A 13,027-nucleotide genomic window follows, 5' to 3' on the forward strand; every position below is an offset into this window, starting at 1 on the left:
AGCCCATTGCAGGATACTTGTTCATAATGCCCTCATTTACCCTCAGAAGTGTTCCAGTTTGGATGATCAATCATATCATCACCCTAATGAAGGTCTTTAGTAAGACCAGTCTGTGGTACTTTCTCAGTAACAGTGTCTCCCTGCTCCCCTTCCCTTTGGTTTAACCAAGACTCGGATCTAAAGGAACCCCATTTCAGAATATTAAAAAGCTTCTCTATTTCCATTATAAGCCATTCACTTGTGGTTACTGTACTATTTTAGTAATGACCAATTTTAATGGATTTGATTTATATATTTTCATCTCCTCCCTCCAAAAGAAACAAGAACAGTGCATTTTTCTCAAGCAAAAACAAAAGTAGCCATAACACAAGAAACAATAAACATATAATATTTTTTCATTAACAATCCAAACACTACAAAACATAGAATATACAACTTAAAAATGGAAATACAAACTGATGAAAAATGGGGTACATGTCATATTAGCAATGCAAAAGACCAGCTTAAGCATAGTTTCTCTAAATCAACAATTAATAAAAGGAAAGTGCCCTTTTCTCAAATATGCACAAAAATATTTCGGTCACTTCTAGGGAAAAATTAATCAAAACTTTCTGCTAATTCTATATTACAGCCTGTATTACTAATGGTTTACAAAACTTAAGCATCATCTTACACCTAAAATTTACAACTTTTTCCAATCATTATACACTCATTCAATCCAATCTGTCAAAAATAAAATTATTTCATTTCTATATTTATGAAATAATTATTGATATGTTATGGATCTCAAGTGGTGAATGTGTATGATGGGGACAGTAATCAGAATAATGTCATGTATCTAAAGTGGGCCAAGGAACAAATAGAGAGGAGAAACACTTCCGCCTGGCACATTTGCGTATTGATTCCTGCAATTATTCTAGCATTTCTAAAGTAATTCTAATGGTACATTTCCTCATTCTAAAAGAAGTCTAAAGTTCTCATATTTAAATTTGCTATCCACCTCTAGAGTTTATTCAGAGTCTATCCAGTAATGCCACTTGGCAGAATGGTTCCTGCTGGGCTCATATTAGCCTTACAATTCCGAGTCCAGCTGAAAGAAGTTAAACAGTAAGGACTCAATAAGATGGCCCTTTTTCTTCTACACGTTGAGTGATTCACACTTTTATGAAGCAAATTTTATGGTAAACCGCACAATCCTAGGTACAGCTCTATAATGCAAATGAGAAAGAAAACATTTAAATTTTAATTTTTCAAGCAACAATACCAACGTCCACTGCAACCCATGTCACTGAAAGAGTCCTGCACGGTCATGCTTTTAGCCAAGATTTTACAATAAGTCTTGCTTCATGGGTGCAGTTCTAAAACTAGCAAGAATGGGAAATCATATTGCTGTCTCCTTCTGAGCCACCTGTACAAAAAGGACCTACAGTCAGTCACCCTCAGTTTTGAGCTTTCTGGTTCATGTCCAACAATTGCCTACTGAGCAGATTAACATTCACATAGGGTGGCAAACTTGAGGATGGAGAAGAACCGAACCGTAGTTCTGGAAAGGGTTCCAGCGGCTACCCAGTGGTCCTTTGGTGTCATTCACTGCTGCTGCTGCTGCTGCTGCCGCCGCCATCCTCTTGCTTGGGGGAGGAGGAACTGTCTCGGACTGGCAGCAGGTCATAATGGCAAGGGATGTGACTGTTCTTTGGGAGGTCATATGGATCCTGGGTGAGATGCCCATTATTGCTGAATATTCCTTGGACAACACTCACTGTAGGTTCTGTGACAACCAGGGACACATTAACTGATCAGCAATGGAAATTAAAAAAAAAAAAAAAAAGAATATGGCATTCCTTGCAAATATCAATCACACCAGAGGAGCTTTTATAAAAATATAAGAAGGGACTTCCCTGGTGGCGCAGTGGTTAAGAATCCGCCTGCCAATGCAGGGGACACGGGTTCGAGCCCTGGTCCAGGATGATCCCACATGCTGCAGAGCAACTAAGCCCGTGCACCACAACTACTGAGCCTGTGCTCTAGAGCCCACGAGCCACAACTACTGAGCCTGCATGCCACAATTACTGAAGCCCGCACGCCTAGAGCCCGTGCTCCACAACAAAAGAAGCCACTGCAATGAGAAGCCCGCGCACCGCAACGAAGAGTAGCCCCTGCTCGCTGTAACTAGAGAAAGCCTGTGCGCAGCAACAAAGACCCAACACAGCCAATAAATTAATTAATTAATTAATTAATTTTAAAAAATATATAAGGGGCTTCCCTGGTGGCGCAGTGGTTGAGAATCCGCCTGCCAATGCAGGGAACACGGGTTCGAGCCCTGGTCTGGGAAGATCCCACATGCCGCGGAGCGGCTGGGCCCGTGAGCCACAACTACTGAGCCTGCGCATCTGGAGCCTGTGCTCCGCAACAAGAGAGGCCGCGATAGTGAGAGGCCCGCGCACCGCGATGAAGAGCGGCCTCCGCTCGCCGCAACTAGAGGAAGCCCTCGCACAGAAACGAAGACCCAACACAGCCATAAATAAATTAAAGAAAAAAAATATATATATATATATATAAGAAAATATTATTTTTTAAAACTAATGATCCTTTTATAATCACATAGAGGTGGCTACTCTGTGGTTGGTAGAACCACTGACGCTCACAAACAATGCTCAGAACAAAGGGTGACTGTATGGTTGGGATGAAGACATCAAGGGAATATACAGAAACCCTGGACATGAATCACTGTCTGCAAAAACCTGGAGATAATCTAGTCCAAATCCCTTCCTCTACAGGTAAAGGTCCTCTGGGGGTCGGGTCACTTGATTCATGGAGACACATAACAAGTGCACAGCTTTAGAACTCAGGACTCAGGCTCTCAGTTGAGTTCCCGTCTCACAGTGGTGGGCTTAGGGGACAGTTCAAAAGGGAACTGTTACTGACTTTTTAGAAATAAATGTAGTTCATTATGGCTTCCATTTTAAAAAGCTGTCTTAATACTTTAAAAAGAATTACGTATCTTTCCATGACATGTCTACGGCCTAAAATGAATGACAAATGACTAGAATTAAGTAAGTCACTTCATTTACATGTACAGTTGACCCCTGAACAACGCAAGGTTGGGGTGCTCCACACCCTCCCCCAACCCGCTGCAACTGAAAATCCGCACATAACTTCACAATTGGCCCTCCTATCCATGGTCTCACATCCTTGGATTGAACCAACTGCAGATCACATAGAACTGTAATATTTACTATTGAAAAAAATCCGTGTATAAGTGGACCCGTGCAGTTCCAACCCATGTTGCTCAAGGGTCAACTGTAGTAGAGAATTTTTTTCAGGCTTAAATCATAAATATTGAGAAAGATATGGAGAAAGAAAAATGAAAATATAAAGCTCTACTATCTAGCCCAGGATAGCTCTGCCCAGGATAGCTCTGGTATGTTTTAACTTTCCTCAAATGGTATTTGCAAGGGGCAATCAAAATAACTCTACTAACTGAATTCTTATCAATTTGTATCAGATTCACATCAGAGAGTATTACTAATCTAATAGACAAATTTAAAAGTAAAATGTTCCAATCCTGCTAAAAGCATTATATTAATATAATGAATGCAACTAGGAAATGGAACCATCTGTTTAATCCACTTGAACCATTTGTTTTGGCTAACTTGACATATTAGCTAATATGATACATATTCTATTCCACATGCGTGCTAAAATATTCACTATGGTTACAAAACAGAAGATGGATGACTGGGTGGGAGGTAAAAAAACAAAAACAAAAAAAAACTTACTTTGAATTTTCTAAATGGTATTTTCCCTGAAAAGTTCATTTGACACCAACTAATATGATCACCGTAAACACAGGTTAACATTTAAAATACAGACCATTATTTTCAATACAGTGTATATGAACTGCAACTACTGTATTCTCAAGGACTTTAAAACTGTTTGAAAAGAATATTCCCATTCACTAGGTTCTTTCTTTGGTTAGGAAAACTTACCAACTTCATAGACATTCTTGTTGGCTGAAGTTGAGTTATTGATCTCTGCATATGGGGAATCTCTCCGTGCCGGTGACTTCATCTCCACATAACCACACTCTGAGTGTTTGGGAATAAGGATGGGTGGGTCTTTAATAGTGGCATAAGGGTTTTCAGAACTGCTTAGGGAGCAGTTACTTGAATTATATTCAGAATGCTTTCCCAGGTCTGTGAAGAGAGATGGGGTGGGGGGGAAAGCAAATGCTATTTCATGGGCAACATCATTTATTTTCTTGGCGATAACTGACTTGGGCAGATTACTTATTTTTCTTCGTAGTTATCTATAATTTTTAACAATGAAAATAATGGCATCCATTTCTTACGTATTTTGGAGAGAATCTGCTATAAAATTACCCATCCACAAAGTAATTTTGTCTCCTCTCTAAGGTGAGGACCAATGTAAACATCATGGATTTGATTTCATTTTTATTATCACACTCAAATAAAATTAATTCCATCTTATTTTAATAATAGTTTCCGAATCCTCAAAGGCTTCAGTCAAGACCCCATCTGTTGCTGACCCCAGGAGCATAAGAAGATACTATTATCATGGTAAGGAAGGCAACTATGCTGTGAGGCTTCTTTTGTAAAACCTCAGGTCTGGGAACCTGAAGTTACTACTCAAGTTCCTTCCAAAAAGCAGGCTTCAGTGAACATGTAACCAAGCTGATCTCTTCCTCTTTTCCCTGCTATTTCCTTTCTCATATTTCTCTCTCCCCACAAGCCATATTTCTTTGAAAGGAATTATGAGTGTTTTCCCAGCAAATCAAAGCCTTGGTTCTCCAAGACTTCTGCTCTAACAAGATCCACCTATGTTCACTCTCTTGCTGGCAGTCAAACGTGCTCATGTCTTTGCTGGAGTAATTAAACCCCCTAACAATGCTACACTTTCCCTACAGTGCCGCTTTCGCTGGTTTAACAAATTATTTCTGTCTCTGAGGTAAAAAAGTTTTTTACTTGTGTTCTGATAAATGTATTTCTTCCTCAAATTTACACTATACCTTTCAAGGATTTTCCCATATAACTTCTGTCAAGTCCAAAAGCACCTGTAACAAAGGAAGAAAAAAATATCCAGTGAGGACTGAAAGAAAGAGAAAACTCATCTAATATTCTCAGGTCCTTGGTGAAGATGGCTTGGGCACCCACTGTCTCCCCACTGCAGGTAATAGCCAAGGATGCTGCTTTCCAAACCTCAACACCAGATCACTTGCGCCAGATGTTTCAGTACTTAAGAGTTTAAAAAAATGTTATATAGCATTCTGAGCATTCTCCTGCTCGTTTCAGTGACTTTGGGAAAGGCTGGTCAATATGGGGTAGAAACTGAGGCACAGATGAATCAGTAGACTTGATTCAAGGTTGCTCGGTGGAAAGGACACAATCAGGCTAGAACTGAGACAAAGGACTGGGATCTCATCACTTGTTAGCTACATGACTTTACACAAGATGTTCAACTCACTGAGCCTCAATTTTCTTATCTCTAAAATGGGGAAAACACAACCCACCTTCTAAGTCTTACAGGGTTGTTGTGAACATGAAGTGAAATAGACCATAGGGAAAGGCATTGCAAACTCTGAAGCGCCATATAAATGAATGGTGTTTCAGTTACTGTAACACTTTTTTAAAAAATTTATTTTATTGAAGTACAGTTGATTTAAAATGTGTCAGTTCCTGAGCTACAGCAAAGTGATTCAGTTATATATATATATATATATATATATATATATATATATATATATATATATATATATATATTCTTTTTCATATTCTTTTCAATTATGGTTTATTACAAGATATTGAATATAGTTCCCTGTGCTATACAGTAGGACCTTGTTGTTTATCTATTCTATATATATAATAGTTTGTCACACATTGTTGCTAGGAAAAGTTAGCAGTTTCTATGATTCCACTGGGAAAGGACAACTGGAAGTTCCACACTTGAACTTTCCTGGACTCTGCCCCGTGTCTCTTCCCTCGCTGATTTTAATCTGTACCTTTTTGCTGTGATAAACTGTAACCATGAGTATAACAGCTCTTAGTGAGTTCTGTCTTTCTAGCAAATTATTGATCCTGTGGGTGGTCTTGAGGACCCTTGAACTTGTAGTTGGTATCAGAAGTGAGGGTGGTCTTAGAGATTCTGGATTTTTTAAAGGGACCCGGTGAAGACAGGCAGCCTGTGGTCTGACAGCAGCCTAATCAAAGAACTCTATGTTTTTCTTTGCCTAATTCCCTTGGCCATCTCCAAACTGTGGCAAAGTCTTGTTAAATGTCCGTCTTGATCTTAGCTGTGCAATGGCTAGCCTTTCCCAAGGGGTTAAAGAGAGGAGCAACATGGGGTGGATAGTAAATCAGGGAACAAGAGCGGGGCTATGAGACCAGCCACTCATGGCAGATTCCCTCTTCTCTGCCCTGGAAGATCAGGGTGCAGTTTTAACAAGGAAGCAGGTGGGCTTCCTCATAAACTCCTGTCTGTCCCAATCCCTGAACAGGCGCTTTCAAATGCTCCAGTTAATCTACTTCATACAATGAGCCAGAACGTGATCCTTATCTCTATTTTACAAACAAACAAATCAGTCTTGAGAGGATGACTGGCACAGTGTCATATCACAGAACCAGGAATTGATCTCACAGCTTGTGTGTCAAGTTCAGGGCTCTTTCAGACAGCATCACAACTTTCCCATCATTTAAAACTACTACACACTTCATTATCCATAATGTGTCTTATTCTGTTCTTTGTTAGAAAAGACTTTTTCGATGCAACAACTTTACAGGGATATTAAATGCAGAATTACTTTTGGATGGGAACAAACCAAGGAGATCCAGAATTTCCAATGAAGATTTTATGTTACTAATAATCAGTCCCTTGGGTCTCATTGAGACAGAAAGCGGAGAAATTTATATGTGACAGTTACAGTGACTGTGTGTTGTGTTCTGGAATCAGGACAAACTCCATTAAGTGGAGATGGAATGAGAGAACTTTTCCCTCATTAGTGCTGGGTGGTATTTGACTATTATCAATTCATGTACTTCTTTGAGCTAGATTATTAACCTCCCTAAAGTTAAGTGATTTCACCAGTAAGTATAATGTGAATCTGGTATATAAGTAATTTTACTCTAAGTATGTAGAAATACACATCCTAGTGATAATGTTGGTTATCAATTGAAGAATGAAGATAAAAGTTAAGAATTTGTACTCATTTGCTACTTAAACATTTCCATTTCCATAGTAAGAGGGGATTTCAGAGCCCACAGGGGTTGGTTCCTCCATGTGGTTCAGGTGAATGGACATATACGGTATTCACAGAAGGATCGAAGTGAGGGGAGGCAGAAGACCAACTGTGAGACCCAATTTTACCCCCTTCCTTCTATGAAATCTTGGACAAGAGAGTTAACCTCTTTGCTTATTCCTCTATAAAACAAGATTTGTGGAAGGACCCACACAGTAGGGGGTGCCAGATTTAGTAAATAAAAACACAGGAGGTCCAGTTAAATTTGAATTTTAGAGAAACAACAAATAATTTTTCATATAAGTTTGCCTCGTGCAATATTTGGGATATATTTATACAAAAATTATTTGTTTCTTATCTGAAATTCCAATTTAATGGGACTTCCTGGCAACCTTACCACCAAATAAATACATATGAAAGGGTCTGCTTCCCCTAAGACACTGCACACATGTTAGTTACTATATCATTCCGCTCCTCCCTGAAAATAAGGGGCTGCACCACATGCTCAATGGGGTATCAGAGCAGTTCTTTAAGTGTGGTCCAGGAATCCCCAGCCCCTTTTGCAGGAGGGCCCCGAGATTAAATGTTGTGTTCTCATCATAATATAACACTATTTGTCCTTTCCACTCTCATTCTCTCTCAGGTGTATGTTGGAGTTTTCCAGGAGCCACACCAAGTGTAAGATCACTACTGATCAAACACAGAAGCAGATATGAAAATCTAGCTGTCCTCTATTAAGCCAGGTAGTAAAGAGATGTATAAAAGTGTTAAACAGTGCCACTCTTCTCACTAATTTTTTTTGTTTCATTTTGGAAAATGTAGTTATTTTTCATAAAAATGCATTTTATGTTATCACGAAATGAGGTGTTATTATAAATTAATAAATAGCTCTTTAAGATGTTCTCAGATTTTATTTGTAATATGGTAAATATCAGCAGATATAACCCATGTTGGTAGGGGTTATTTGGGCTCCTCGATTACTTTTAAGGGTGTATGAAAGGGTCCTGATTCCCAGACGTTTGAGAACCACTGACTTACTATTTTCAGAACCACTGACTTACTATTAGATATCTAATTGATATCTCTATCTCCTCACCTAAAAGAGGAAGGGCCTCTAGTGAGGGTGCCTCAGATTAACAGAGAGCAAAGAGAAGCACACACCCTGGAACCAAGCTGACTAGGTTCAAATTCCAGCTCCACCATTTAATAGGCTTTGAGAACTTACACAAGTTACTTAACCTCTTTACGACTGAGTTTCACTACTGTAACAGGGAGATGATGATGATAATAATGGTACCTATAACAGTACTTGTGAGAATTAGGTGAGTTAATACATGGAGAGGTGGGATGTAAGCTACGAGCAGGCAGAGATCCTTGTCTCTTTTTATCAATTCCTGGCTCATAGTAAGAACTCAATAAATGTTGAATAAATAAAGCCCTTAGGACAGTAAAAGCCCCATACAGGGATTAGGTATAATCCTATGACTTTGTTTTTCCATGCATGTTTTCAATAGATCGCTTTGGCACTGTCATGAATCTGTCACTGTTTGCGGTGACTAGAAGACAAAGATGCTTGTGAAGGTGGGGAAGGGGGGGACTTGCCAAGCTCGTTGAGGTAGCCGCCGTGTTTCCAGTCCGCAGGCAGCGTGCCTGTGTAGTCCACCACAGGGCCCCTCTTCCCAGGATTCACATTTTTCAGGTTCACAAACAGCTGATTGTTTTTTGACTGTTAAAAATATAAACAACAAAAGATTTAAAGAGAAAATACAATATGGCATGGTGAAGTGTTACCCACCTGGGGAAAGCAAGTCCATGGCATGTATCAAGGACCGGTCCTTACATGAGGATGCACCAAGAGGCCAAGGTGACCGCTTCTGACCTGGCAGGACTTAGAGGCAGCAGGAGTATGTGTCCCTAGGCCCCAACCCTTTCCTCCACTGCCGCAACTTCTCCATTTCCTGCTGTCGCTCTGTGCCAGTTAGACTTTACTTTGGTTTACATACATGGAATTTTGAACTGATAAAAACAAATTCTTGGTCTGAGCTTTCCCATCAAACACTGTATGATCTTGTACGAGTCACTCTTAGCAGTTTTCTTAGCCATAAGCATGAGGATAAGATGACCTACTTTGTTCCCTCCCTGAATGGGAATAAGAACAAATGGTATGACAAATATCAAAGTCTCTGGAGAATGTGAAGTGCTATTTAACTATGAGGCACTATAATTAAAATCCAGCTGCACTGATTTAATTGCAACTGAATTAATTTAATTAGCTTGGTTTTCTTCTAATAGAGAGCTGGAATTAGACAACGGAGACTGGAAATATAATTCAGGCGCAGTTTGGAAGGGAGAAATGTTTGGGATTTCAGAGCACTGAAAGAGACCTGGGGGTGAACTGGGTGGTACCAGAGGAGCCACTCTGGGGCCTCCAACCTCTATGGGCATCTGTAAAATGGGATAATGACTCTTGATTCATAGGATTGGTGTGAAGATTAAATCATTCTAATCATTTTACAAATTTATATTTGTAAAATGATTAGAATTGCTTGGCACATAGTATCAGGTTGTTTCTATTTGATAATTTTTGACCCACAAAAATTCAATTTCATGTGGTTTAAGTGAAATAAATGCATATTATTGTTGTTGCCATTACTCAAGTACAGGTGGCCAGGAAAGGGCACTAGAAGACAGGTGGTCACAAAAGTCAAACTTGGGAATTTTACCCAGGCCTGAGTCCGCTATAGGTTTGGTCTGAGACATTACTTTAGAACCTCATGCAATGTTAGAAACATTTTTCCAAAGAAGTGCAACGAAAACAGTACAAGTTGTAGAGACAGCGAGACTGACTCACCTCGCGGCAGCCTCACTCACAAGTGATGTTTGGAAGTGACTTAAATTCCCCATTACTTAGGGGTTTTTGTCAGTAAACCAGAGATCCTAATACACACCCATGGGATTGTTTAGAGGAATAAATGAGACAATAGATGTATGTACATAGAACGGCAGCTGGCAAACAGTAGCCCTCATACACGCTTGCTCCTTCCTCTCTCCCCTGCCCACCCTCACTGGCTTAGACCATTTCCTCTCACCTTTGCGATGGTCATCCTGTCCCTGTTGTTGACGTGAGGGGATGTGGCACACTGGGTGAGTGTGTGGTAACTGGGATTGGTGAAGTAATGGCTGTTAGCATTTCCACCATTGCTGTGAGGAAGGGTTTCTGCCAGAAGAGAAGGAAATGGTTAAGATGGCAGGCTCCCTAAATGCCCGTGGGAAAGAGGGAAGCAAAATAACAAGAACAAATGTTTGGACTGCTTCCATATCACAGGCGGGACAGAATCCCCTCCGGCCCTGCATACGCAGCAAAGCCTCTAGAAGCAGCAGGCATCTGCCTTCCTACCTGCCTCCTGGAAAAGTGTGAAAGTATCCAACAACAACTGCTCTTTGCTTTGGAGCTTGTACAAGCTGGGAAGGCATCACTTTGAAGCTACTTCTGCTGTAACTTTCCTCTTTTTTTTAAACACTCGAATTCTTGACACAATATTCCGCACTAGAAATGCACTGCTAAGTAAATCAGCTACTTTATGGATTCCCCCAGAATCACTTTATTTATAAACATGTAACCCACCTGAAATACTTCAGTGATTGCCCCCAAATTAATAAATACCTTAAGTTTCCAAATTCTTCACTTATGTGGTTACTTCTTCTCAGGATTGAGCGTGTCACTTAAAAATTTACTTTTTATGGGGTCTTGTGACAGAAAGGAAGATTCAAAAGAGTTTTCTTAAAGAACAGCCTTGGTTCTTGCTAATCCCCCCAAACTGTTTCTTATATAACTTGGTTGCTGTGCAGCTAATGATTCCCATGGGCCCCAGGACAGGCTGGAAGGCACCTTGGAAGAACGCAAGGCCAGAGACAAAAGGCCGGGTCCTCATGCCTGACCTGCTCCATGACCTCGATAAAATTATGGCCACCTCCTCCTCTCCCCACCCTGTCCCCCACATATGACAACAGCTTGGGACTGGGTGCCCACCAAAGCTCCTTCCAGGTTGAAATTCCCAACATTTAAAGCAACCATATAATGAATCCAATTTTAAATCCCTCACAGAAGACAACAGTGATGATTTCACCACTGTTGTCACATAAAACGCATTTCTAACAATGCATCTTCTCCAAACATAAAATTTTCTCAAGGTTGATTGACAATAACTACGGGCAGCACAGCCCAAGATGCTCAGTTTCAAAGAACCAGGATGAAGCCTCATTTTTCAAGGAGTAAAATGCCTCTGGTGAGTCCAGTCTCACCTGAAATGGCATAGTCTGCATTCATGACCCTCATGGCGGGGGTGTAGGTGACTGCTGGCATGCTCGATTCCTTCCCCTTCTGCTTGTGTCTATAAATAATGAACAACGCCAGGAGGAACAGAACAACTAGGACAAGAATGATGATGCCCACAATGGCCCCGATCTGGTAGGAATCAGTGGGGAGAGCTGTACTGGTTCTGCTTAAGCTGTTCAGATTTCCGACTATTATAACACCAGCTAGAAAAGGAGAAAAAGAGACGTGAGTAAGGATGACAATGTGCCGGATAAATATCTGGTCTCTATTTACAAAAATCTCCCACTGTGCTAATGCCTGGATATTTTCAGTTCATGAAATGTCAATTTAGAAACTTTTGGAAACAGAGAAGGAAGGAAAAACAAACATTCCTCATGTTCAGATGTTGTTGGCTTGTCCGTGCCCAGAAGAGGGCTTCTCTAAGACTCAAAAAAGAGACAGGATTTCCTGAACCCAAAGACTCAACAGTAGGGTTTGAGAGCTTCTCACAGATTTCCAATTAAACGCTTAGATCAGCAGTTACTTGGGGGTAATAATTTATCTAATTTTTATTGTTCTTTATTTATTATCCAGCATTAAGCTTATGAATGGCTAACTCAAGTGCCCAACTTTATTTTATGTCTATCCTTAGCATTTCTAAGAGGAAAGTAATTTTCCTTCCAGTCAAGAATAAGTCCATTAGAAATCTAGCCCAAGATCAGGATCTGTCTTGTCCTAATTTCAATGAGCCTTTTACCTCAGAAGATATGTTCTATGAGGTATTTTCTATGACAGAAAGGTCTGTCCCAATAATACCTGGTAACATCACCCTAAAACCTTACTCATTAAAATTCAAAATTTCATTTTACATAGTTCTTCCTTGAGTTCCATCAAGTGAAGGCACAAGTGGGGCTGACAATCAAGAAACCTGGCATCTAAAAAAATTGATCCATACATTCTAAACTTTCCCTTAAGCTCTTAGGCTGCAGTTTCATCATCTGTAAAAGAGGAAATAATGAATACATCCTTCATGGCCTCCATGAAGGTACTTCCAGCTCAAATGTCCCTATGACTTTATGATTCTAAACGCTAGACCTTCTTATAAGACAGCCTGCCCCAAAAGGCAGGCACCAAGGCCAGTGTAGTGTGATTACAATGTATTTGTAACAACAATGTTATTGTGGAATATAACATTGTATTGTTATGAGGGTCAAATACAAATCATGAGCATGTCAAAGTTATTTTATGAAAGAAAGTTAAATAGGAATACCCACATAGTTTACTGTTTAAGATGACTTCACTTACATCACTATATGAATTTTCTGAAGCCTTTACAGCCCATGTGTTTATGACACAGAGAAAGCACCACAGGCGCTAGGAGCCCTCTGAAGGCCATGCTTCAGAACCATCTTTCTCAAGGGAGCCATCCACCCCAGAATCAGAATTGCCCAAGTAGGACT

At 40.1% G+C, this 13,027-nt stretch overlaps 1 protein-coding gene across 7 annotated transcripts in view; it reads right to left on the reverse strand.

The window, feature by feature from the left end:
• Positions 1-281: 281 nt before the first annotated feature.
• Positions 282-13,027, reverse strand: part of MEGF10 (multiple EGF like domains 10) — a 363,967-nt gene continuing 351,221 nt past the window's right edge. For 6 of the 7 annotated variants that reach the window (XM_082457836.1, XM_082457834.1, XM_082457835.1 and 3 more), the window contains 6 exons: positions 11,555-11,791; positions 10,342-10,469; positions 8,855-8,978; positions 5,030-5,074; positions 3,990-4,196; positions 282-1,792 (listed from right to left, as the gene is read on the reverse strand). In XM_082457836.1, the coding sequence (XP_082313962.1) occupies positions 1,584-1,792; positions 3,990-4,196; positions 5,030-5,074; positions 8,855-8,978; positions 10,342-10,469; positions 11,555-11,791 (950 nt within the window). In that variant the 3' untranslated portion in view covers positions 282-1,583. The remainder of the gene's footprint in view (positions 1,793-3,989; positions 4,197-5,029; positions 5,075-8,854; positions 8,979-10,341; positions 10,470-11,554; positions 11,792-13,027) is intronic. The other variant, XM_082457840.1, reaches the window with a different exon arrangement.

Source organism: Balaenoptera physalus (genome assembly GCF_965194825.1).
Source record: "Balaenoptera physalus genome assembly, chromosome: 3".
Lineage (NCBI taxonomy): Eukaryota > Metazoa > Chordata > Mammalia > Artiodactyla > Balaenopteridae > Balaenoptera > Balaenoptera physalus.